The following is a 25,577-nucleotide window of genomic DNA, read 5'->3' on the forward strand; positions in this document are numbered from 1 at the left end:
CTAAGGGGATTTAAGACCAGTACTGGCAAACCCATCCAACATCAGAAATTGATCGAATCCCTTTTAGAAGCTATAACCAAACCATCGAAGCTAGCGATTGTTAAATGTCAAGCTCACACAGGAAAACAGGATCCTGTTAGCAAAGGAAATGAATTAGCTGACCACTTTGCTAAAGAGGCTGCATATAATAACACACCAATTTCTTTATTCCAACAGAGAAATGACCAGGACCCTGATAATCAAATTATTTCTTTACAGAGTGCAGCCACGGATATCGAAAGGAGAAAATGGTCCAAAGAAGGGTCCCTCTCTGATGGAGTCTGGACTCATAAACACACTAACAAACCTTTTCTCCCAAAAGCCTCTTTCCCAGGAATGGCAAAAATCGCCCATGGCCTCGATCACGCAGGTAGAGATGCCATGGTTCGAGATGTTGAAAAACATTGGAAAGCTGTAGGTTTCTCTACATGTGCAGAGCAATTTTGCAGACGCTGTGCAATATGTCAAAAGTTTAATGTGGGAAAAGGTACCCAGGTAAGTCCCGCCGTTACCCCTAATCCAATGGGTCCGTTTGAACACCTCCAAATGGATTTCATTGAACTAACCCCGTCTAAAGGGTACCGATATTGCCTTGTGATTGTCGATGTGTTCTCCCGATGGGTAGAGGCTTTCCCTTCAAAACACAACGATGCCAAAACAGTAGCTAAAGCACTAATTAAAGAGATTATTCCAAGATGGGGTATCCCTCAAAAGTTACAAACAGATAATGGCACTCATTTTATGAACTCCGTTATAAATGAATTAACCACCTGGCTCCAAATTAATGTGCACCATTATTGTAAATACCATCCCCAAAGCGGAGGCATTGTAGAACGATGCAATGGCACTTTAAAGGCTAAACTCGCAAAAATTTGTGAACAAACTAATTTATCATGGCTGGATGCACTACCCTTAGCTTTAATGGGACTAAGGAGACGGACACATCGACAACTGGGACTATCGCCGTTTGAGATTCTGACCGGACGTCCCATGCTCATTGGCATGATTGTAGGAAATGTGAATTTGCATACTGTGGACAATGATCTTCTCTCTAGTCTTGCAGGTCTCCGAACCTCGTTGAAGGAAGTCCACCAGCAGGTTAATCAAGCCTGGAGGACCAGCCCACCTTCTAAGGATTTACCAATTCCCTTGGGCACCTGGATCCTGGTTCGAGATACTCGGAGGAAACACTGACATCAGCCTAGGTGGAGAGGACCATTCCAAATTCTTCTATCCACACCACATGCCGTGAAAGTTGAAGGACTGCCTGCCTGGATCCACGCATCGCATTGCAAGAAATGGCTATCTTAAAAATGTTGACTGGATTAATTACCTTTATTATAACCAACAACGTTTCCTTAACTTCACCAAAGACGCTATTGAAGGCATACATGAACAGCTTGACCGTACTTCTCTGATGACTTGGCAAAATTGTCTAGCCTTGGACATGTTAACTTGCGGAAAAGGGAGGCGTCTGTGCTATGTTTGGCGATGCTTGTTGTACATATATTCCTAATAATACCTCGCCAGATGGATCAATAACTCGTGCATTGGCAGGTCTCACTGCTCTCTCTAATGAACTTGCCACTAATTCTGGCATTACAAATCCCTGGGATCAGTGGTTTGCATCCTCCTTCGGATCCTGGGGACAATGGATAAGATCTGTTTTTATTTCTTTGGTTGTGGCATTTTGCCTCCTCCTCCTGGTTGGTTGTTGTATTATCCCTTTGTTTCGCTACATAATATCTAAGTACTTTACCGCCTCTATGGAAAGGGCATATATGCTACATGAGGAGCACGTGTCTCGTATAGCTTCTTCCATTTTCTCCTCCCCATCCCCTTCCCCCCCCCCTTCCCCTTCATCAACCATTTCAATTTAATTCTACTGCCCACATCATTTTGTTCAAAAAGGGAGGAGTGTAAAAACATAAAATGATGGTAATTGAACAAAATGTATGTGTGTAAGTACAGAAAATAGGACAGAATGATCAAACTTGTTTGTGTTTTGCGTACGTGACAAAAAGCATATATACTTTCTGTAAGTTTTCTTTCAATGATGTGTGTGACAAGAAAATATACCTTTAGGGTAAAGACTTTACCAATTGGAATAATACAAAATGAGTCAGGACGCTATTTTTATTGCTTACGTGGTCTACGATCAGGAGACTAGAAAAGCTATAAAAGAGCAAGGATATCTGCGCTCGAGGCAGATGAAGTGCGGTGTCCTAGGACTGTATTTCTCTGTCATTTTACCCTTGCCTGGTATGTATCAATAAAAGGTTTTTACTAATTTTAATTTTCTTCTCTGTCTTCAGTCACAAAAAGTGTCCACATAATGGATAAAGATGCCTCACGCCTGTGCTGCTTGGGATTGTACAAACCACTGTATGCTCCAAACCAGATCCCGCGGATTACATTTCATGGGTAAGGCTGAACAATTGTTTTGGTTATATTTGGCCATTAGAAAATCCCATTTTGTAATCTTAACTTTAGCTATGCCAGGCTAATCTAGCAAAGCTATGCATTTATGTGCTCAAGTGATCCTCGAAACAACCTTTTGGCTAAACGTATTTAGTCACTAACCATGTAGATTGTTTTTAGCTGTTAACATTTCTCAAACTTTGAAGGTTTCCCAAAGAAATCCACCTCAGTAAGCAGTGGGAGGTAGCCCTTAGACGGGATTTTGAGAAAGCTGTCTTGTGATGTGTGCCGTGCTAGTTTGGTAACAGATGCTGTATCGGCATTATATGATCAAAGCTACCACTTGCTCACATTAAAAAACAAAGGAGGTTTGAAGATTCCTTCTGAGGGTACAGTCAAGGTGGTCAAAGTAGCTGAGCGTGTTATCCGACAGTCGACATTAGGGCAAACTGTCAGTATATCTTTGATCAACCAGTTTGTTCGGGCTGAGATTGGTTCAGATGATGTGTTTTTTTCTCAAGGAGCACATTGAGGAAACACAGTTTGAAATTGACAACCATCATTTTATGCTCATGTCTTTAGTTGTACCTGTCTTCCACAAACTAAGGCAGCACCATATTGCCAGACATATTGCCAGACTGAATACTCTCAAATTACAGGATCTGAGTGAGCGAGAGGGAGTGTAAGTCTGTAGGAGATCAGTGAGGTAGGGGGGAGCAAGACTGTGGAGAGCGTTAAATGTTAAGAGCGGTATTTTGTATTGTATTCAGTAGTGAACAGGGAGCCAGTGAAGTTGAGAGAGAATAGGTGTAATATGTTCAGTATATTTAGAACAGGTTATTATCCTAGCAGCAGAATTTTGAAGAAGTTGTAAGGGATGCCAGATAGAATAGCATTACAATAATCTATACGTGAGGTAGGGCATTAACCAATACTTCAGTACTGTGTTGTGTAAGAACAGGACGAAGTCTAGAAATGTTTTGGAGATGGAAGAAGGCAGTCCGAGAAATGATACTTATATGGGAGGTGCTTTAATAATAATAATAATAATAACAATAATAATAATAATTATTATTATTAGTAGTAGTAGTAATATTATTATTATTATTTAATAATTGCCATTATTAGCGTATAAATTGATATAAATAAGTGCATTTAAACGATTCGCCAAAATCTGTTATATGTAAACGATACTGTTTTAAACGTTATTGTTTTTTCATCAGAAAATCCGGTTTCTACATCTACCTGTATTAGTTTAAATGGCACTTTTGCCACTCGCAACATGGCGGATGCGCTGACGTATCGTGTCGACTGGGCAACACAGTGAATGCGGCGTCTATCTATATATGTCTATGGCAATACCCTTCTCCAATTCTCTGCTATGGATCTCAGGCGGATATGACGCAAGATTTCAGGAAGTGTGTAACCTTGGAGCAATGGAGTCAGGTGGCTTCAACTACAAGGTAGGTGTCTGGTGTGATAAAGCTGAAAGTTCTGTGGTAGTTAATCGACATTTTATAGTAACGTTAAGGTGTCAGGAATGGCCGCTATTTAATGTGTCAGATATATACGATTTCGTGGAAAGTAATGATAAGGAACCTAAGGATTTTTAAGATCCTTAAAGCACATCCGCTGAGTCGATTAAGTAGATGACGCATGCATCAGTACGATAGCTGCTATTGAAGTACACTGCAATGTTAACTGGTCACTACGGAATTACCCATCTTGAACGGAAAAATTTAATTACCTTTATTTTTTTAAGAAACAGAAAGCGGTTTGGCCAAATGGATAGGGGCATGGGATCTTTAAACAGCCACGTATTTCAATGCAAAAATTCTACACGCAAAGTAATAGCCATCACATTTATTTATACATCAGAGGGATTTTACTCAATTAATTTATTATTTTTTTAATAAAGTTGTTCAAATTAGATTGCCACAGTAATCTACAGGAAAAATATATGTACTCTTTACGTTATTTGTCTTCTCTAATGTGTTTCCTGAACTTATGAAATAATAACCGGTTTAGACATGAACAGTGTTACGTGGGATGATGGAGCCTGTCCCTGGTAGCGTGGGGCGCAAAGCAGGAACAAACCCGAGACAGTATTCCAGTCCATCATAGAGCGAACACATGCAACCAATCACACACTACAGCCAATTTAGGATAGCCAATTCACCTAACGCGTTTCTTTGGATTGTGGGAGGAAACTGCATCTGCAGCAAACCCATGCAGACACGAGAAGAACATTCCAACTCCATGCAGGGAGGACCTGGGATGTGAACCCTGACCTGTTTACTGTGAAGCAGGGATGCTACCACTGTGCCACCCATAAGATAAGTTATTACTCCACATTCATTTTGTCATGTTTGTAACTCCACATTCATTTTGTCATGTCATGTTTTTGTCAACAGTAACACACATAACATTCTCAAACCCACACAAAACAGTTAAGGTATTGGGTGGAGAAACAGTATCCAGCACAAGGCAGAGTCACATGTATTACAATTTTGATAAAAACGCTAGACAGTGGGAAAGTAGAACTGCAGTGATTCAGAGGGGTTAGTGCTTCCACAGAGCAACTGCAGTCTTGGGTTTACTTTCATCTTGGCCACTTAGAGTTTGTGCACTCACACCTGTTTCCATTTGCCTATATGTATTTTTTTCCTGATACACATCTTTGAGAAGTGAGAGGAAAATTAGGGTAGGCTGTGTTAAGTGGCAACCCACAACTCTAAGTTGGTATTGTATGGATCAGATTGAAAATGTGTGATAGGGCCCTAAGAAGTAGTGGCATCCTTTTAAGTATTGTTTCCAGCCTGGCACCTGTAATTGTAGGATAGCCTCCAGCCCTGGTGATTCTGAATTGCTTTTAGCAATTTTGATAATGCAAGAAAGAACTAAGATTAGGTTTAGAACAGGGCTATACAATTACAATTTCAGTTAGGCCAGATTTACATCCATCCATCCATCCATCCATCCTCTTCCGCTTATCCGAGATTGGGTTGCGGGGGCAGCAACTTGAGCAGAGATGCCCAGACTTCCCCCTCCCGGCCACTTCTTCTAGCTCTTCTGGGAGAATCCCAAGGCATTCCCAGGCCAGCCGAGAGACATAGTCCCTCCAGCATGTCCTGGGTCTTCCCCGGGGCCTCCTCCCGGTTAGACGTGCCCAGAACACCTCACCAGGGAGGCGTCCAGGAGGCATCCTGATAAGATGCCCGAGCCACATCATCTGACTCCTCTCGATGCAGAGGAGCAGTGGCTCAACTCTGAGCTCCTCCCGGATGACCGAGCTTCTTGCCCTATCTTTAAGGGAAAGCTCAGATACCCTGCGGAGGAAACTCATTTCAGCCTCTTGTATTCGCGATCTCGTTGTTTCGGTCACTACCCATAGCTCATGACCATAGGTGAGGGTAGGAACGTAGATCGACTGGTAAATTGAGAACTTTGCCTTGCGGCTCAGCTCCTTTTTCACCACGACAGACCGATGCAGAGCCCGCATCACTGCGGATGCCGCACCGATCTGCCTGTCGATCTCCCGCTCTATTCTTCCCTCACTCGTGAACAAGATCCTGAGATACTTGAACTTCTCCACTTGGTGCAGGATCTCGCTCCCAACCCTGAGAGGGCATTCCACCCTTTTTCGGCTGAGGACCATGGTCTCGGATTTGGAGGTGCTGATTCCCATCCCAGCCGTGAACTGCCACCTTATCATGGTGGAGGGGTTTGCGTGTCCCAATGATCCTAGGAGCTCTGTTGTCCGGGGCTTTATGCCCCTTGTAGGGCCACCCAAGGCAAACTGGTCCTAGGTGAGGGATGAGACAAAGAGCGGTTCAACAAACCTCTAATGATGAATCAAACCTTTGGACGACATTTTCCCTTGCCCGGACGCGGGTCACTGGGGCCCCCCTCTGGAGCCAGGCCTGGAGGTGGGGCCCGATGGCGAGTGCCTGGTGGCCGGACCTGCACCCATGGGGCTCGGCCAGGCACAGCCCGAAGAGGTAATGTGGGTCGGGTGCAGTGTGAGTTGGGTGGTGGCCGAAGGCAGGGACCTTGGCGGTCTGATCCTTGGCTACAGAAACTGGCCAGATTTTCAAAGCAAGTAATTTAGCCGGGCCAGATATTTTCAGCAGCTGTTAATGACAAATTTTAAATCAACACATTGTATTTAAAAACAAGTAGATAGATAGATACTTCATTAATCCCAAGGGGAAATTCACATACTCCAGCAGCACCTTACTGATACAATAAAGTAATGTTTATTCATTGTTTCCCTTTTAACATTTAGTCACATCTGACACAGGCACATCAAAAATGTATAAAAAACAATAAAAAAGCTGTAACGGTACAGAATCCGAGGTAGTAGCAATACTTTTGTTCCACTTTTGAAATAAAAAAAATTAATGATTTTGCTCACATGTGACCCAGACACATCTCAAACTGCATAAAATCAAAAAAGTGAACAGTATTAGCAATAACATTTTTTAACCCTTTTGAAATATGAGATCCTCCTCCAATTTAAATGGGTGGTCATGACAGGCAAGGGATTTTTTTTCATAGAACTTAAACTGTTTCATTCATACCATTTTAATCACTTAATCAGTCATATGACAGAGGTTGAAGTTGAGTTCCACAACAATACCTTTACTGTTGAAATTGTTCCCCACCCCCCAAAAAAATACCAGAGTAAATGTTGGTGGATTGGTTCATTTATTTTAAGTGATTTGTCTTTAAAATGTCTTTGTACAGAGTTCTTTGGGGGTCAAGTAATGAATTATTATCCATCCATCCATTCATCCATTTTCCAACCCGCTGAATCCGAACACAGGGTCACGGGGGTCTGCTGGAGCCAATCCCAGCCAACACAAGGCAGGAACCAATCCCGGGCAGGGTGCCAACCCACCGCAGGACACACACAAACACACCCACACACCAAGCACAAACTAGTGCCAATTTAGAATCGCCAATCCACCTAACCAGCATGTCTTTGGACTGTGGGAGGAAACCGGAGCGCCCGGAGGAAACCCACGCAGACACGGGGAGAACATGCAAACTCCACGCAGGGAGGGCCCGGGAAGCGAACCCGGGTCCCCAGGTCTCCCAACTGCGAGGCAGCAGCGCTACCCACTGCGCCACCGTGCCGCCCATGAATTATTATACTAATTATTATTTTTTTAACTAAATCTTGTTTTCAATGTTTCTTTGTTGATGAGCTCCCGTTGAAGAATTTATTGGTAACAGAACATATAATGTGTACGCCTAAGCGACTGAAGTAACAACTAACAAAGTGGTGTTTTTGATACCATTTTAACAAATTTTTCTGTCGCCATCAATCACAGAGCACCCCAGTAAAAGGACTGTAATATATCAGGTGACTGCTCATACATGTTTACTGATGGACAGGCCAGAATTTTGCATGGTGTATGAGTTAAATCAGGAGAGAAACAGTATGCAAAGATGCATGAACATAAAGAGATCGGTGATAATCACACCTTAGTGTGCTGCTCCAATTCAGAAGGGACAACTGAATCTCACAGGGCAAAGATATATTCATAACAGGGAACCTATATGACGGGCAGATGAATTTCAAATATTTTGTATGCCTACCTTTTGTTTTTATGACAGATTGCGTCATATTCGTCCCTTGTAAGTGTAACCAGCCACTTGTTGAAATTCATGGCTGTCACATCAGTAGCGGCATGTACATAGAAATATTTTCCTGTGCACGTCTCCAAATCTAACGTCAGTTTCGCCACAACTCCCTTACAACCAATGCGGGATATGAACTAGCCAATGCAGCTCGGGGATATGCAATTGGGAGCCCATACCGATACATATTTTAATGGCACATCTGCTTAACACTAGAATCCCTGAAGCCTATGAAAAAACGTGTAACCGCGGCCCATCTTAAATCCCTTCACACCTCTCCATCAAGAATATAACCAAAGAAAAAAACATTTGATTTACATATTGCTGTCAATGAGTAAAAAACCAAAGCTCAAATGTCAATTGACAGGAAGTTGTTACGTATTCTTGAATGGTGTAGAGGTAAGAACTGCTGTCTTTCAACTCAAAGGTACTGGGTTTGAGGCCGAGTGCTCCAAGTTTTGAGTAGTGAGGTGCTATTATTATAATATAATAAAAACATACATTTGATTTGAGTCTGTAACACCTGGTGTAAATTTTGGCTACTTGTAAAAGTTAGCACTTGTTTTTTTTTTTTTTTTTTTTTTATTAATCAGTTTTATTCTCTCAGTGAAGTTCACATGGCATTCTTTTCACAAGAGCAGCGCTGTGGCTGATGCCTGCTCAGAGCTATTTGTTGTACCAGCAGTCAAAGATACGATGTTCCGTGACCTCTATCAGACTGGACAAAGCAGGACCATAACAACAGATGGCTTTTTCACAGCAAAGGTCATGTCTGTAAATGATTTTATTTCCACAAGAAAATTTCAGATTGAAAGTGCAGAAATTGTACATGCTATTTTATTAAATTAACAACCACAAGCATGCATTATTGCTACTTTTATCCCATTATGGAATTAGTTCAAAATCAGACTTGTGTATGCTTTAATATTACCGAACAAATGAGGTGTAATCATTTAACTTGTCCTGCAGTTGTAACCGGAGATGAAAAGATAACAACATTAATCTTTTTTTAGTGTCCTGCACAACAACCCTGATAAATGAACAAAGGCTTTGCATTCATTCTTTGATTGTAATGAGCTTTTCTACAGATGTCCATGTAGTGTATACAGTTCAGTACATTTAGTTTTAACCTTATATAAAGTTTTATAAGTTTATCACATATGTTTTAGCACAGGCAGAGTGGTTGTGCAAAGTCTACATTTAAAGATTGATATTAGTCAGTGTCATTTAGTTTATTCACTCAACAACGTTTTCCTCAGTTCTTTTATTACCATACTAGCATAGGAAAACGCCTGTGTATTGAATGGAGCACAGTTGTACAATGGTAAATTTGTCTGTTCCAACCATTTTGTGCATTTCAAACCTCTTCATTTCATATGCTAGTCCTTGCATTCCTCTTTTTTATGCTCATTTCCTTTTTTCATTGAACATTGCCATTGAGACATTGAGAGAAATCTTCAGCAAGGGAGACCCATCATGCACTAAAAATTTGATAATTAGTTTGTGGCACTTCCGTCTTTTTCATCATGATTGGCGTCTATCGCATACTGTATTTTCTTTGTTGTGTGTGTGACACGCTATGTAAAATATGACGTGCAGGTGTCTTGGATATTTCAAAAATCCAAGGATTTTATTAAAAATAAAATGCAGTGTCATCACTTCAGTTCAGATTTATTATTTGTACAAAATACAATGAAAGTCTTGTGTGTGCTTTCAATACGCCACCACTTGTCAGAATCTCGCTTTGTAGGCACTGTATAATAACGATGCAGAATGTGACAGTTTGAATAGTAGGTGCCATTTAAGAAAAATAATTGATTTAAATGCACATCTGTCTATTGTTATAAGCCATAGCAGAATATATCCTTATAACAAACAGAGTTGCAGAAGCAAATTGAAGTAGAAAGCATAATTTAGGTTGTCCATACTCCACCTACGAAGCCCTCTGTAAGCAAGAAACATATTCTTACCTCGAGAAAATAGTATCAAGAAACTTTGGTAAAATGTATTATTTACGGTTCAATTTTGTTGTCACAAGCACGTCTCAAGGATGCAGAAGGCATGTTTAATTTTTTAAAATGGAAATCTTTGCTACTTCAATATGGTTGTATTTGGTAAGTTTTAGAGCTTTTTAAAAAATTGGGTGCCCAGTACTCATTGGCTCCATTATAAAATGAAAGAACAGGTTAGTTGTTTTTTTAATGTGTTAAATTTGCGTTCACTTCCCGGGTCCTCCCTGTGTGGAGTTTGCATGTTCTCCTCGTGTCTGCGTGGGTTTCCACCGAGTGCTCCGGTTTCCTCCCACAGTCCAAAGACATGCAGGTTAGGTGGATTGACGATTCTAAATTGGCCCTAGTGTGTGCTTGGTGTGTGGGTGTGTTTGTGTGTGTCCTGCGGTGGGTTGGCACCCTGCCCGGGATTGGTTCCTGCCTAGTGCCCTGTGTTGACTGGGATTGGCTCCAGCAGACCCCCGTGACCAATGTGTTCGGATTCAGCGGGTTGGATAATGGGTGGATGGATGTTAAATTTGTTTTACTTTAGAATGAAATTTCATGTGACAAATTAATGTATAAAATAATTGTGAAGAAATAACTTTGGCTCAAAAATACCAAACTTATCCTTTAATTTTGATATCACTGTGGTACTGCCTTGATTTTTGTGACATTCCTACATACAGGTCCCATTACTTCCACACCCAGATTGTGAAGGGATGTGATCTACAGTAGTAAATGAAAAATGAAAGCCACTGAAGTGCTGATGTGCTCTTTGTAAATGCTAGAGGCTGCTGAGAATTTTTGGTGTTTTCTGTGGTGTGAGACTTAAATAAAAAAAAAGTGCTCTTAAAAACTTGGGTTTTAGGAACTGTGCCGGAATTTTTTTTTTTTTTTTGAGCCGCAAAAGTAGCTGGGTGTTTGGAGGTGCGCTTGGAAAAGTTACTTGTACTTTTATGTGTACTTGTCCTTGTTATCTGTATCTAATCTAACATCAAGGAGGTAGGGTAGAAAGCATCAGTAACTGATATCAGCATTTGTAAGCAAATAACCGTGTCCTAACAGCGATTTCTTAGTTTAAAAGAACAGGGAAAAAAAAGATCACGGCTGACTTCAAAGCAATAAAGGGGAAGACTCAGCTGTGCATAGGTCAGGCACAAGGGGCTGTAGGAGCAGATAAGGTAGTAAAGTTTTATGTATTTGTTTATTTTAGATTGAACCGTTCTTAGTGGTCCAGAGGTAGAACAGTTAAGTGGGGACTGCGTAAAGGTTTTTTAATACAAAGGAATACAAACGGTGTGGGTGGAGAGCTTTTAAGTAAGGAATAAGAGGAGTGCAAAGTTAGGAGAACAGACTGAGAAAAGTAAAGTTAATCTCATAGAAGGACAAACAGCAGGCAGCTGAGAGGGAGAACAGTACAGGAGCTTAAGGGGACAAGGTGTAAAATAACTGTAGCAGTTCTTAGTGTTACCATTTAAGTTAAATCATTTAATTTTAAGAAAAAAAAAGTTAAGGAAGTTTTACTAATGCTAAATCAAATTTTAATAATGAGGCCAGTGCAGTGCAAGTCATGTTGGATGTTGGACTATTTAGATAATGGTTTGGAGGAGCCAGTTATCTATGAGGGCTACATCTGCAGGAGATGCCAGCTGATCCAGCACCTTGAGCTCAGGGTCGCTGAACTAAAGGAGGAGTTGGCTGGCCTTTGTTGTAGTTGAGAGTTGGTGGACCTGGCCCCAGTGTCCTTTAGAGAGATAGTGTGCACCCTCAAGGTGGTGTGGGAGGCGATTCCAGACCAGACAGGTAGAAATAGGTGGGTCATGGTCACAAGGCGTAAGGTAAAGGGTGCACAGTGTCCGGGGGCATCATCCCCAGAATTAGAAGTCCTTGTGGACCTCAACGGTGTCTTTGATGATTCTGAGGTGGTAAGCAGGGATGAGGAGCCCCAAAGGGCCATGTCAAAACTAGTTCCCAGAAAGAGATGGGTAGTGATCGTTGGGGATTAAATCATTAGGGGGATTGAAGCATAGGTCTGCTCCAGAGACAGAGTGTCTCACACAGTGTGATGCCTTCCGGGTGAACAGGTGGGGAACCTCTCTGGAAAGGTGGATAGACTCTTGGCCAGAGCGGGGGTGGATCCAGTTGTCATTGTCAATGTTGGAACAAATGACATACATAAGGGTAGTCTGTCAGTTCTGCAATCCAAATTCAAAGAGTTAGGTGCCAGGCTGAGAAACAGAACTGATGAGTAAGTCTTCTCTGAAGATTTGTCTGTGCCACATGCCAGTCCAGGTAAGATTGAGGAGATTAGAAGGCTTAATGCGTGGCTCAAATCTTGGTGCAGGGTAGAAGGGTATAAGTTTATGGTGCATTGGGACTCTTTTGGAACAGATGGGATCTGTTCTGCTGTGACAGGTTACATCTGAACTGGAGGGGCACCAATGTATTGGGGAGGCATATGGGTAGGCTAGTCAAGGATTGTTTAAACTAGGGAATTAGGTGGCAGGGATTTTAGGATAGGACAGGCCAGGTTAAGATCTACACATGGAGGAACAACATTGGTGTAGAAATAAAAATGCGTAGTAATGTCAATACTAAGCCAGCATTTAAATGTAGAAGGAGTAACACATTAAAAATAGCTTGACTTAATGCTAAAAGTGTCAAAAATAAGGTAAGTGAGTTGGAGCTGTATGTAGCAGAGAATAATTTTGATATTATAGCAATAGTGGAAACCTGGCTAAATAACAAAGGCAGGGATGAGTGTAACATAGAGGGATACTCATTGTTTATGAAGGATAGACAGAACAAAAAAGCTGTTTATGTCAAATAGGATTTAAATGCAAGCCCTCTTCAGTTGGACGATGAGCCCCATCTTAGTGAGTACGTGGCTTCGCCTGGAAAATATTAGGGAAAGCGGTCTTATTTTAGGAGTGTGTAATAGACCACCCAATGCAGACAGTAATTTCAACACGTATCTTTTTAGTACCCTAAGTTCTTGTCTATAAGCCGCGGCTTATCTAAGGAAAAAAGTTGTGAAAATGAAAAAATAGAATATCGGCTTATACATAAATCTGGTTTATACAGTAATCCCTCCTCCATCGCGGGGGTTGCGTTCCAGAGCCACCCGCAAAATAAGAAAATCCGCGAAGTAGAAACCATATGTTTATATGGTTATTTTTATATTGTCATGCTTGGGTCACAGATTTGCGTAGAAACACAGGAGGTTGTAGAGAGACAGGAACGTTATTCAAACACTGCAAACAAACATTCGTCTCTTTTTCAAAAGTTTAAACTGTGCTCCATGACAAGACAGAGATGACAGTTCTGTCTTACAATTAAAAGAATGCAAACATATCTTCCTCTTCAAAGGTGTGTGTGTCAGGAGCACAGAATGTCACATAGATAGAGAAAACAATCTCTAGCAAACAAATCAATGGTGCTGTTTGGCTTTTAGGTATGCGAAGCACCGCGGCACAAAGCTGTTGAAGGCGGCAGCTCACACCCCCTCTGTCATGAGCAGGGAGAGAGAGAGAGAGAGAGAGACAGAGACAGAGACAGAGTTTGTTTTTCAGTCAAGAATCAATACGTGCCCTTCGAGCTTTTAAGTATGCGAAGCACTGTGCAGCATGTCTTTTCAGGAATCAGCTTTACAAAAGATAGCAACGTGAAGATAATCTTTCAGCATTTTTAGACGAGTTTCCCGATCGTCTAGGTGTGCGAACAGCCCCCCTGCTCAATCCCCATACGTCAGGATCACAGATAGTCAGCGCAAGAGAGAGAGAAAAGTAAGCAATCTAGCTTCTCAGCCATCTGCCAATAGCGTCCCTTGTATGAAATCAACTGGGCAAACCAACTGAGGAAGCATGTACCAGAAATTAAAAGACCCATTGTCCGCAGAAATCTGCGAACCAGCAAAAAATCCGCGATATATATTTAAATATGCTTACATATAAAATCACAATTTAAATGACCGCTACGCACGCGTGTTGACTCGGCGACACCCAGAGCAGAAAGAACGCGCTCCGGCCGCGCCATGCGGGGAGTGAGAGAGACGCCAATATCTCACACACTCTCCCCCCTTAAAGAAATTAAATGGGTGCGAGTGAGACCACTGACCTCCCTCTCTTCTATTAGTTATAGGTTATAGTACGTTCGGCTTATCCATGAGTCCGGCTTATCTATGATAAGATTTTATTTTAAAAATTCGTATGATTTTTGGTCTCCGGCTTATACACGAGTCCGGCTTATAGACAAGAACCTAGGGTAATATCAAAAAGGCAAGTTTACAGAGAGATATTATAGTCATGGGGGACTTTAATTATCCAAATATTAACTGGGATAACCTTGCAGATGGAGGAGCACAAGAGCAGGAGTTTTTAGAAGTAATCAGTGACTGTTTTTTAACACAGTATGTTAAAGCATCAACATGGGTGAAGCTTGTCTGGATTTAGTATTTTGTAATAATCAAGATAGAATTGAGGGTGTAGAGGTGATTGGACCACTAGGGTCAAGTGACCGTAATATAATACAGTTGTCAGTATTTTGTAAGAGTGCAGATGCAAAGACTAAAATTGTTGAACTTTGGTAGGACAAATTTTGACCAGATGCAACAAAGTCTAAGGAGGATACACTGGGATAAGCTTTTAAGTGTGGAGACAGTTGAGGAGCAGTGGAACAAGTTTAAAAATGTTTTACATGTAACGCAGGACAGATACATATCTAAATTTGGAATTAATAGGAAATTTTAAAAAAACTGCACAGTGGATTAATAAAGATTATTAACTCTTTTAGGGCGGATGTCGACTTTTGTCGACAGGAGGGGTTGAAGGCGAATGTCGACAAAAGTCGACATCCAGGGATAGAGGGCGACAATCAGCTGTTAATGGCGACAAATCTCACTGTCACGTCACAGGCATTCCCTCTGTGCTTGGAGGAATGCTAGACTCATTAACTCGGCAACTAAACCTTGCGTGTGCGTGAGTTGCGAAATGTAAACAATGGCAAGATGGAATCGACATGTGAAAAGGGAGCGAAGCAAGTGCAGAAAAGAAAACACTCGGCAGACGATGTTTTGCGCATTATCACGGAGTCGGACTCTTGATTTTTCAGAATCGGACTTTATTGGCAGTGATCAGGAGATCGAGCAAGAGAGTGAGAAGCCGGCATCAGCTGATCAGACACCAGCCGATGCCGCGCCAGCGGATCTGCTGCCAGTTGAGTACCTTCGCGCAGCCGATGCATCTATGGCAAGGTTCGCATGGGATAAATACACAGACATTGATCCGTTGAGAGCCGATCTGGCTATCGGAGTTTACAAGACTGCATGGCTTGCTGTTGGACACGACAGATCACCAGCTGCTGTACTTCAGGCTGCTCTCTCCTGATGCTGCTTTTCAGCTACTGTCAGACGAGACAAACAGGTAGGCAGAGATTTTTTTTGAATCGCGGGCTGCGTTTGCATCGCATTCTTGTTTTTCAAAGTGGAAACCCACAACGAAAGACGAGATGAAGCGCGCTGTGGCATTACAAATAGAGATGGGACAGAACTGGTGATATAACTTCAGGGAGCATTGGTCCAAGCGTGTTTTGTCCCCTGGTGGCTTTGGACAGGTTATGCAGCGTGGTGATAGGTACGTGCTGCTGCAAAGTTTTATTCACTTCTGTAATAAACGGAAGCAAATCCCATGGGGTGAGCCAGGCTATAATGCCATACATAAAGTTCATAAAGTTTCAGAAGATGAAAAGAGGTGACAATACGGTTTTCATGCAGGCAGAAAACTTGGTGGCAGTGGCATGGCACGATGGCAAATGAGTGACTTGTCTCTCTACAGTACACACTAACAACATATGTGAGAAAGTGCAGCAACAGACAATTGAAAAATAGGCACCAAAGCAACACATATTGTAAGGAGTGCAATGTGGCAATGACTGAAATTGGCTGCTTTGAGCGAGATCAGACTTTGCTGTGTAAAATGTATGTGATATGTATGTGAAATCATAGAAGTATGCAGGCTCATACAACATGTAAGACAGTAACATTTGTCAAAAGTAAATATTTTTTGTTGATTTGATATGTTAAACAATTGCTTCAAAAAAACCTACGCACGAAACACATGCACACCGAGATACAGAATATAAAGGCAGAAACAATGACAGTTAAACGTCCACACCACACAGCGGAGGTACACAGCATGGTAAAACCAACATAATACGGAAAGCGCAGGCGTTGCCGCCATATTGTGAGTGGCACTAATGCGTGGTGAAAGCGCAGGAGGAGACATAGTAAAACAAGAGGAGTCAACGCCCCCTATGGAGTCCACAAAGGTTCATACATCAAACCCGAGATGGTATGGACACGCGTCTGAAACTGCGGAAGCAAAACTGTCTAGGCTCCAAAACCAAACAGCTCAACAAGTAACACAGCTTCGACACCGAGCCCGCGTGGACAGATCTAATGAAAGTGGATGCCGACAACGCGCGTCTCGAACTGTGTAGGCAAAGCAGGCACGGATTCAACACGACACAGTTCCAGTGACCGTGATACAAACACGCGCCTGCCTGGATATAATTAATGAACGCAGGCGCCTACAACGTGCGTCTGAAATGCCGCAGACCAGGCAGGCACTGCTCCAAAAAGAAAGACCTCGACTAAGCTAGATACGAAGTGAAATGGGAAACGCTACAGAGTCCGCAATCCTCCACAGTGCACCACATAATAGTTCGGAAAGAGCTTCGTAGTAACAGTGGGGAGACCCAGAGTGACACGGGCGAACGCTCCGTATTAAACATACGTCATCCTCACACATCTGACCTATACAGCATAGCTAAATCACATTACAGTGATGTATTATTAACAGTACGATAAACATCACAGTATCGCAAACAAATGAAAATTTTTACTCGAAAAGGGTAAATTATATTCACCACGGACCAGGTGTCATTGAAACAAAAGCAGAATAAAGCGAGATCAGAAATTAAACACAGAGTAAAAAGCAAACTGAGACGTCATAAACAGGTTAAACGAGGGGGCCAAACACATGGACAGCAGATTACTGATAATGAAGACTGGAATTCAAAACCTTCAAAAACCAAAGCTCGACTGACCGAGATACAAACTGAAACGGTAAACACTACGGGGTCCGCAGTAGTCCACAATGCACCGCATAATAGTACGGACGAAGCTCCGTATTAACAGTGGGAGGCCCCAGAGTGACACGGGCGAACGCTTCGTATTAAACGTGCATCATCCTCACACGTGGCTGCCCAGCGGGCACGGGTTCAAAACGCCGGGGGTAGGCGAGCGAAGCGAGCAGGGGGCGGAGCCCCCTTGTACTGTAAGACTAATGACTTCAGAGTGAATCGTAGAGCGTATGAGAACATGAGAGCAACCATTAAGAAGGGAGGCTAAAAGACAATTGAAGAGGAATATAGCATCCTAAGAGATCCTTTCAGTATTTTAGTAGTAAAAGAATGGTCAAGGAGGAGGTAAAGTGCATCAGAAATAATAAAGGGGAATTAAAAGATACAGACAATGAAATAGCAGATACTCTAAACTTACATTTTTCTGAGGTCTTCACAAGTGAGCAAGTGGATAACCTCCCAGAGGTAAACAGGACTACTAAGGAGGTACTGTGGGATTTGGAAACTGTAGAGGGAGAAGTACTGCTCGGATTAAATAGGTTGAAATCAAACAAATAACCAGGACCAGATAATATTTACCCTTGAGTTCTTAAGGAGGCTAGCGAGTACATATATTAACCTTTGATAAATATTTTTAGGAAGTCACTGCACACTGCAGATTCCGAACGACTTGAACATGGCAAATATCATCCCATTATATAAAAAGGGTGACCGGGCAGATCCAAGCAACTATAGGGTAGTGAGCTTAACATGCATCACAGGAAATTCAATGGAAGGAATTTTTAAGGATAAGATTGAGCAACACCTGGTAAGGACAGGAGTTATTAGGAACAGTCAGCGTGGGTTCAGAAGAGGGCGGTCGTGTTTTACTAACATGCTGAATTCTATGAGGAGGCAACAAAAGAAAATGATCATAGTGGAGCATATGATATTATTTATCTTGACTTTCAGAAAGCATTTGATAAGGTGCCACATGAGTGGTTGGGCATCATACTAATAGAAGTGGGAGTTCAGGGTGATGTTTTAGATGGATGCAGAATTGGCTCAGACACAGGAAGCAGAGTGTGATGGTGCTAGGAACCTCATCAGAATTGGCTGATGTTAAGAGTGGTGTTCCACAGGGGTCAGTTCTAGGGCCGCTGCCATTCTTAATATATATAAACAAGGGGGGCTCCGCCCCCTGCTCGCTTCGCTCGCCTACCCCCGGGGTTGGGTATCCTGAAATACATTAGTCGAGCTCGTTTGTCTTGGAGCCGTGCCCGCTCTGCTTGCGGCATTTCAGACGTGCGTTGTAGGCGCCTGCGTTCATTGATTTTATCCTGCCGGGCTCGTGTTTGTATATCCATCAGTCGAGCTCGTTTGTTTTGAACCCGTGCCTGCTTTGCTTCCGCAGTTTCAGACGCGTGTTGTAGGCGCCTGCGTTCATTGATCTTATCTAGGTGGGCTCGTGTTTGTATCGTTGAGCTGTATTGTGTTTGAATGCGGTGTAAAGCGTTCAGCGGTTTGTACAATCCCAAGCAGCACATTACTCCTAACTTCACCCTGCAGTAGTGCCACTCACAATATGGTGGTGACGCCCGCGCCTTCCGTAGTAGTGCCACTCACAATATGGTGGTGACGCCTGCGCCTTCCGTAGTATCATTGTGGACCTGTGGGGCCGCCGTAGCCTCTTCCGTTTGACTCTGGGTTGCAGCGCAGAATCGTCTTTTTTGTATGGCTGTGTCGTTAGTCGTTAGCTATGGGCGCGTTGTTGCTTCATTTCTCATTCACGTCAGTTGAGCTCTTTCGTTTTTGGGCCGTGACTCCTTCGTTCGTGGTGGATATGACTTCGCGTGTGGTCTATGAGATGCACGCTGTACGCGCCTGCGCAGTATGTCTCATGGTCCCATCGCCGTGTACCTGCGTCCATGCCATCCGGTTTACCATTCTTGATTAGTAATATAGATGATTTAGATAGGAATATAAGTAACAGCTGGTTAAGTTTGCTGATGATACCAAGATAGGTGGATTAGCAGATAATTTGGAATCCATTATATCATCACAGAAGGACTTGGATAGTATACCAAATTGGGCAGGTTTGTGGCAGATTAAATTTAATGTCACTAAATTTAAAGTATTACACATAGGAAGTAAAAATGTTAGGTTTGAATACACAATGGATGGTCGGAAAATCGAGAGTACAACTTATTATTATTATTATGATTACAAACTATGATACGTTCATAATAGTTGGCGACTTCAATTTTCATATCAATAATCAGTATGACCCAAAAGCAAAAGAATCATGAACCTCCTGGGCTCTTTTGATTTGAGCCAGCACGTTCATCAGCCAATACACTAAGCAGGACACACGTTGGATTTAGTAATTACTAAAGGACTGAAAGTTGATGCGAGGCAGATCATTGATACTTGTTTATCAGACCATTTTCTCTTACTGTTTAATATAGAAATAATGATAGAAAAATTAACAAGAGCCATGTTGTTAATAATGATAGAAAAATTAACAAGAGCCATGTTGTTAAAAAACGCTTCTTTGATTCATCTGCAGCCTCAAAGTTTACAGACATTTTAAGCAACCAGTCTGTCTGTAGTGCTTACTACAATAGTGAGGATAATGTAAATAGTAAGGTGGAAAATTTTAATACTAAAATGAGAGCTGCTACTGACATAGTCGCTTCAGAAAAGACAGTAAAAAAATCCTCCAGCACTGTTACACTGTAAACTGAATTTCCACTATGAGGTACTGAAGGCTAAAATAACAGAATACAACAACATAGTCTGTCATGAGAGGCGGTGCTGTTTCTCTAAAATCTCTTTTATATACAGGTATTTCTCTTCTGGTTTGTCCTGCTTCCACTTCAAAACCGGTCCCGCCCACACGCAGCCGACACAGCATTTCTCGATTCCTATTCGTCCTCTTCCAAACCCTTCCGCATGCTCCCTGCGGCTCCTGTGTCTTTACAACAGCTTCTCACACAGCAAACATCAGAAGCTAAAAATTATCATGAACACATTTGAGAATACAACTCTTCTCTAGCGTTCCATGGGTGCACAGATAACTCAACCTCCTGACCACGGACCATACTGTTTTAAAATACACGGGCAAATTTATCACCAAATCTCTCCACTATATGCTAACACATCTACCTCTCCAGGATATGGACAGTTGTATGTTTTTGACACAGCGCAAGCTACTGAAGTACGCTTACAAAATAAAGCAAACTCTGCATGCATTTACTTTTCCAGCTAGATTCAATGCTCAGAACCATCAACCCCTTCGCTAAATCATACAAACGCATGCATGAGATCGCTCAGTCCAATCCAACAGCATCTGTATGAATGGTTTTCAAGGAAAACCCTAGGCAGGATTTACGATGATGCAATGCCCTGACATGTCACACCGATGTTGCAGCGATTTTCGTCGGAGAAGATGGCGAACCGCCTGCCAAAAGGGACATTTGCATCTATCCCATAGGCAACTCCTGTAAACAGATTTCCACGCTCAATATGAATTGCGATCCTATGGTTTACCCACTTTTATTCCCTTACGGAGACATTGGCTGGCACAAAGATTTACAACATGTTCCCGATAAAAGAACCGCCAAGCGAATAAGGCTTACTCAATGCCAATTTTACACATACAGATTAGCAATGAGGAATACATTTAGTATTTTGCACTCCCGCCGCAAACTATTCCAATGGTACATCGTAGATGCGTATGTTAAAACAGAGAGCATGCGTCTCAACTATCTCAGATTACATCAACAAGATCTGCACGTATAACAATACAAAGGACTATCAGACGCACTGCAAGCAAACGTTGAAAATAACAACGTACATGTAGGCAAAATTACCATGTTACCGTCCACGTTTCCAGGAAGTCCAAGGTACATGCAACAAAACTATCAGGATGCCATGGCCATAGTACGTAAATTTGGAAAGCCTGATTTATTTATCACTTTCACATGTAATCCTGCTTGGCCGGAAATTGTACATGCACTGTCAGATACCCAAAGACCAGAGCACAGACCTGATACCAGTCTTCAGCCACGGTCAGTTCTACGTGGCTTTTTCTAGGTTAAATCTTTCGACACATTATCTCTCTTCTCCACCAAAACACCTATGCACAACTGCGTCTTTCAAGAAGTATTTATTTCTTCTTGATTTCTGAATTCCTTTCTCACTATTTTCCGTTCCTATTCTTATACCGCCGTAAACTACAGCGGGCGTCAGCTAGTTATAAATAACAATGCTAGTAATCCCAGAGTTTTATTCTCTACAATTGATTGTCTGCTAAACCCAAGTCGCTCAATGGAATGTTTCCAAAAAACTTCCAGTGAAACTTGTGAGGCTTTGGCTATGTTTTTAATCACAAAATGAATGATATTAGAAATACTATAGTACATCTCCCCAATTCTGATCCTCTTAAACCACGCTGCTCCATTTTAAACAAATAAAATTATTTCACCAGTATAGATTTACCTGGTTTATATAAAATAATTTCTCGACTGAGACCCTCCACCTGCATCCTTGACCCAATACCAACAAGTTTTTTGCAAAGAAGTATCTGGTGTGCTAATTGATAGTATTCTTGACATAGTAAATTCATTAGGTACGGGGGTCTTCCCCTGCTGTAGTTACACCCCTGCTCAAGAAAAATAATCTCAACTCCTCTGCTTTTGAAAATTTTAGAACTATTTCTAACCTGCCTTTCTTAACACTCGAATCACCAGAGCCAACGAAAAAACTCTTAAATCCAACCCACCTTAAATCCCTTCGCACTTCTGTCAGCTTCATTTGATTCTGATAACAAGTGCAAGAAGGCGTGCAAATGAATATGAATAATATGAATAATGTTGCATCAGTGTCACTATGTTTTCCGAAATTTACTATACAGTTCATAAAATGAGTTATATCATATATAGCTATGTCTGTGTTTTTTGTCAGTGTGGCTTTGACATCATGGACCATAAGGTGCCTACTAATTCAGCGTGAGCAGTAACACTCAATAAAACTGAATTAAAAAGAATTCAAGTGACGGTGAGATACGAAGAAGGCAGATTCACCAGCAATTGTGGGTCAGCTTTTATCCCTCCAGATCAGAGAATTTCTAGTTCCATGGTCTCAAAACACCACTCACATCTACAGTTACCAGTTTCAGATAAAAAGTAACCGCGTCAGATCTGGGACGGGAAGGTGGGTGTTGTATCGTGATCACGACTGAGAGAATAAACATGAAAACAAATGTAAACTTTTATAAGTGGTATAAATTTACACCGGCTGTTACAGACACAAATCAATGTATATTTTTTATTGTATACTAGTCATTTAGCCTGTTACAATAACGGGCGCTAGAACAGTAGTGCATAAACATTAGTAGGAACAGTCTATATTAAATGGCAAGGGACTTTGACCTCATTCTTTTTGTTAGTTGTATTTTTCTTTCTTTTAGCCTTTCTTTTGTTGATGTTTACTTGCTGAGCTGACCGTTCTTTGTGGGCTGCCGCCGTGTATTGTGTGTCTTTAATTTTCTGTGACAGTAATACTGTCTTGTATGTCCGCTGGCTTGTACGTCTGTAATATACCTTTAATTTTCTCTGGCGGTAATACAGGCGTGCGTGTCGGTAATATGCCTTTAATCTCCTCTGACAGTAATACTGGCTTGTATGTGGCTGTAATGTGCGTCACTGCATTGTGTACCTTTAATTTCCTCTCGCAGTAATACTGGTTTGTATTTCCGTAAAATGCCTCTAACTTTCTCTGGCAGTAATATCGTGCATCGCACCATGCCCTGCGCATGCGCACTTCACCAGAAGCTCCGCGCATGCGCACTTCACCAGAAGACACACACACACGGACACCTGGACGCACAAAGGGATTTTATTAAAGAGGATAACATTAACAATAAGAGCAGCTCACTACTCAAAACGGTAAATTTGCTGGGGAGCTTGTTTCGAACTCACGACCTCCGGATTATAAATCGGTAGTTCTAACCACAGCACCACAGAAGCTGTCGTTTTGTACTTGCAACTTTCGTGAAAGTGTTTATTTGATATTTGGCCATCAGCCTTCACACATTATAGAGTTCATATCTACATTTTGTCATTCATTACTAAAACATGAAAAACGTTTCTGTTTTAACAATGTGTTTACCTAGATTGTTGCAGACACAAAACACATCAAATTATTTCCCCTTACAATTCTGGGCAGCTCACTCCCAGATAATCAATCAAGGCAGGAACTGGGAGAACTTCTTGCCCATTCTGAGGTGGTGGGGGATGGCATAGAAGGCTGCTTGGGCTTATCAACAAATTTAGAACACAAAAGACGCTGACAGAGAGATTTTACGAGATTTTTCGTTGGCTCTGGTAATTCTAGTGTTAAGTAAAATCCTAGAAAAGGCAGTCATTATGCAGCTAAATGATCACCTGAATAAACATTCTTTTTTTGACCATTATCGGTCAGGTTTTAGAACAAATTGCAGTACAGAAAATGCACTTGTTAAAGTAGTACGTAACTTGCAGGTAAATGCAGATAGAAGCCGTTTATCTGTTCTCATCCTCATATATCTGAGTGCCGCATTTGATACCATTGATCACAATATTCTTAGAAATCTTCTTAGTCAATGGGTGGGCCTATCTGGCAGTGTCTTAAATTGGTTTGAGTCTTACTTGACTGGTAGAAAATTCTTTTTTAGTTGTGGTAATTCAAAGACACATGATATTCTATATGGTGTTCCAGAAGGATCTGTCCTGGGTCCACTGCTCTGTTTGATCTACATGCTTCCATTGGGTCAGATTATCTCAAGGCATATTGTGAACTACCACAGCTATGCTGATGACACACAACTATATTTATCAATAGTGCCTGATGACCCCGACTCTCTTGGTTCACTGACACAGTGGCTTACTTGTGTTTCTGAATGGACGAGTAATAATTTTCTCAAACTAAATAAGGAGAAAACACAAATTTTAGTGATTGGCAAAAATGGATATAATGAGGGTATCTATACTAATAAAAGGCAAAGCCCTCACTGACTGACTGACTGACTCATCACTAATTCTCCAACTTCCCGTGTAGGTAGAAGGCTGAAATTTGGCAGGCTCATTCCTTACAGCTTACTTACAAAAGTTAGGCAGGTTTCATTTCGAAATTCTACGCGTAATGGTCATAACTGGAACTTGTTTGACTGACTCACTCATCACTAATTCTCCAACTTCCCGTGTAGGTAGAAGGCTGAAATTTGGCAGGCTCATTCCTTACAGCTTACTTACAAAAGTTAGGCAGGTTTCATTTCGAAATTCTACGCGTAATGGTCATAACTGGAACCTGTTTTTTTGTCCATATACTCTAATGGAGGAGGCGGAGTCACGTATTGCGTCATCACGTATTACGCCTCCTACGTAATCACGTGAACTGAAAATGAGGAAGAGATTTACAGCACAAGTCAAACGCGGGAACGAAGGTAAATGACGTTAATTGTTGACTGTCTTTTAATACTGTGTAATTGTTGAGTGTCTTTTAATACTGTGTAAGCATACATATTAACATGTGCAATTAAACGTGTGCATTTACGGGGTGATTTCTCAGGCTTAAAAGCTCGCCTTTTATTAAAAAGGTAAATGCAGACTCTTTTCATTCTGAAGGGCACAAACCACGTTAGATTTCAGCCGTTAAACGCACAAAAATGTCAGTTCACCAGATAAATAAGCGCAACATATTATCAGTTGTATTGTATGCTTACAATACATATAGAAATGTGTTAATCGTTAACTAATATTATGGGATGGTGTTTTTCGACTCGTGCCTTGATTTAAACGATTGCATGTCTTGGTGGGTTTGCGTAGCTTATTGTCAATATCTTTACACCTCTTTTTAAGACTTAATTTAAAAAGGTTTTGTTTTCTTCTTAATTAAAATTTAAAAGCAATACTTCACCGCTGCGAAACCCCTCTAGCGCTGACATCCGAGGTTCGATTACCGTAAGCGAGTGCAGTGAGTCTGTACGCCTGATGAGCCAAGAATAAGGGGGAAAGACGTGTCGCGTACTCTTTGCATTATTTGACAGTAAACTATTTTCATCCATTCTATGATCTGCTTCTCACAACTGAAGGCACCGTGGCTGATGTTACCTGACTTGCTGGCCAACCTGGTAGGTAACCACCCACTCACTTCACTCCCTTACGGGAATCAAACCTCGGACGTCAGCACTAGAGGTGAAGCCCCTAAAATTGCGCCAAGGCGTGTGGTTCGTTTATTTGATAGCATGTAGATCGGGGTAATTACATTCACGGCATTCGTAGTCTGATTCACAATCTGATTGTATGGGTGGGTTAC

At 41.7% G+C, this 25,577-nt stretch overlaps 1 protein-coding gene across 4 annotated transcripts in view; it reads left to right on the top strand.

The window, feature by feature from the left end:
• The first annotated feature begins 3,833 nt into the window (after positions 1-3,833).
• Positions 3,834-25,577, top strand: part of tbc1d17 (TBC1 domain family, member 17) — a 258,075-nt gene continuing 236,331 nt past the window's right edge. For all 4 annotated transcript variants that reach the window (XM_028813654.2, XM_051933539.1, XM_051933541.1 and 1 more), the window contains exon 1: positions 3,834-3,923. In XM_028813654.2, coding sequence (XP_028669487.1) covers positions 3,897-3,923 — 27 coding nt within the window. In that variant the 5' untranslated portion in view covers positions 3,834-3,896. The remainder of the gene's footprint in view (positions 3,924-25,577) is intronic.

Source organism: Erpetoichthys calabaricus, chromosome 11, assembly GCF_900747795.2.
Source record: "Erpetoichthys calabaricus chromosome 11, fErpCal1.3, whole genome shotgun sequence".
NCBI lineage: Eukaryota > Metazoa > Chordata > Cladistia > Polypteriformes > Polypteridae > Erpetoichthys > Erpetoichthys calabaricus.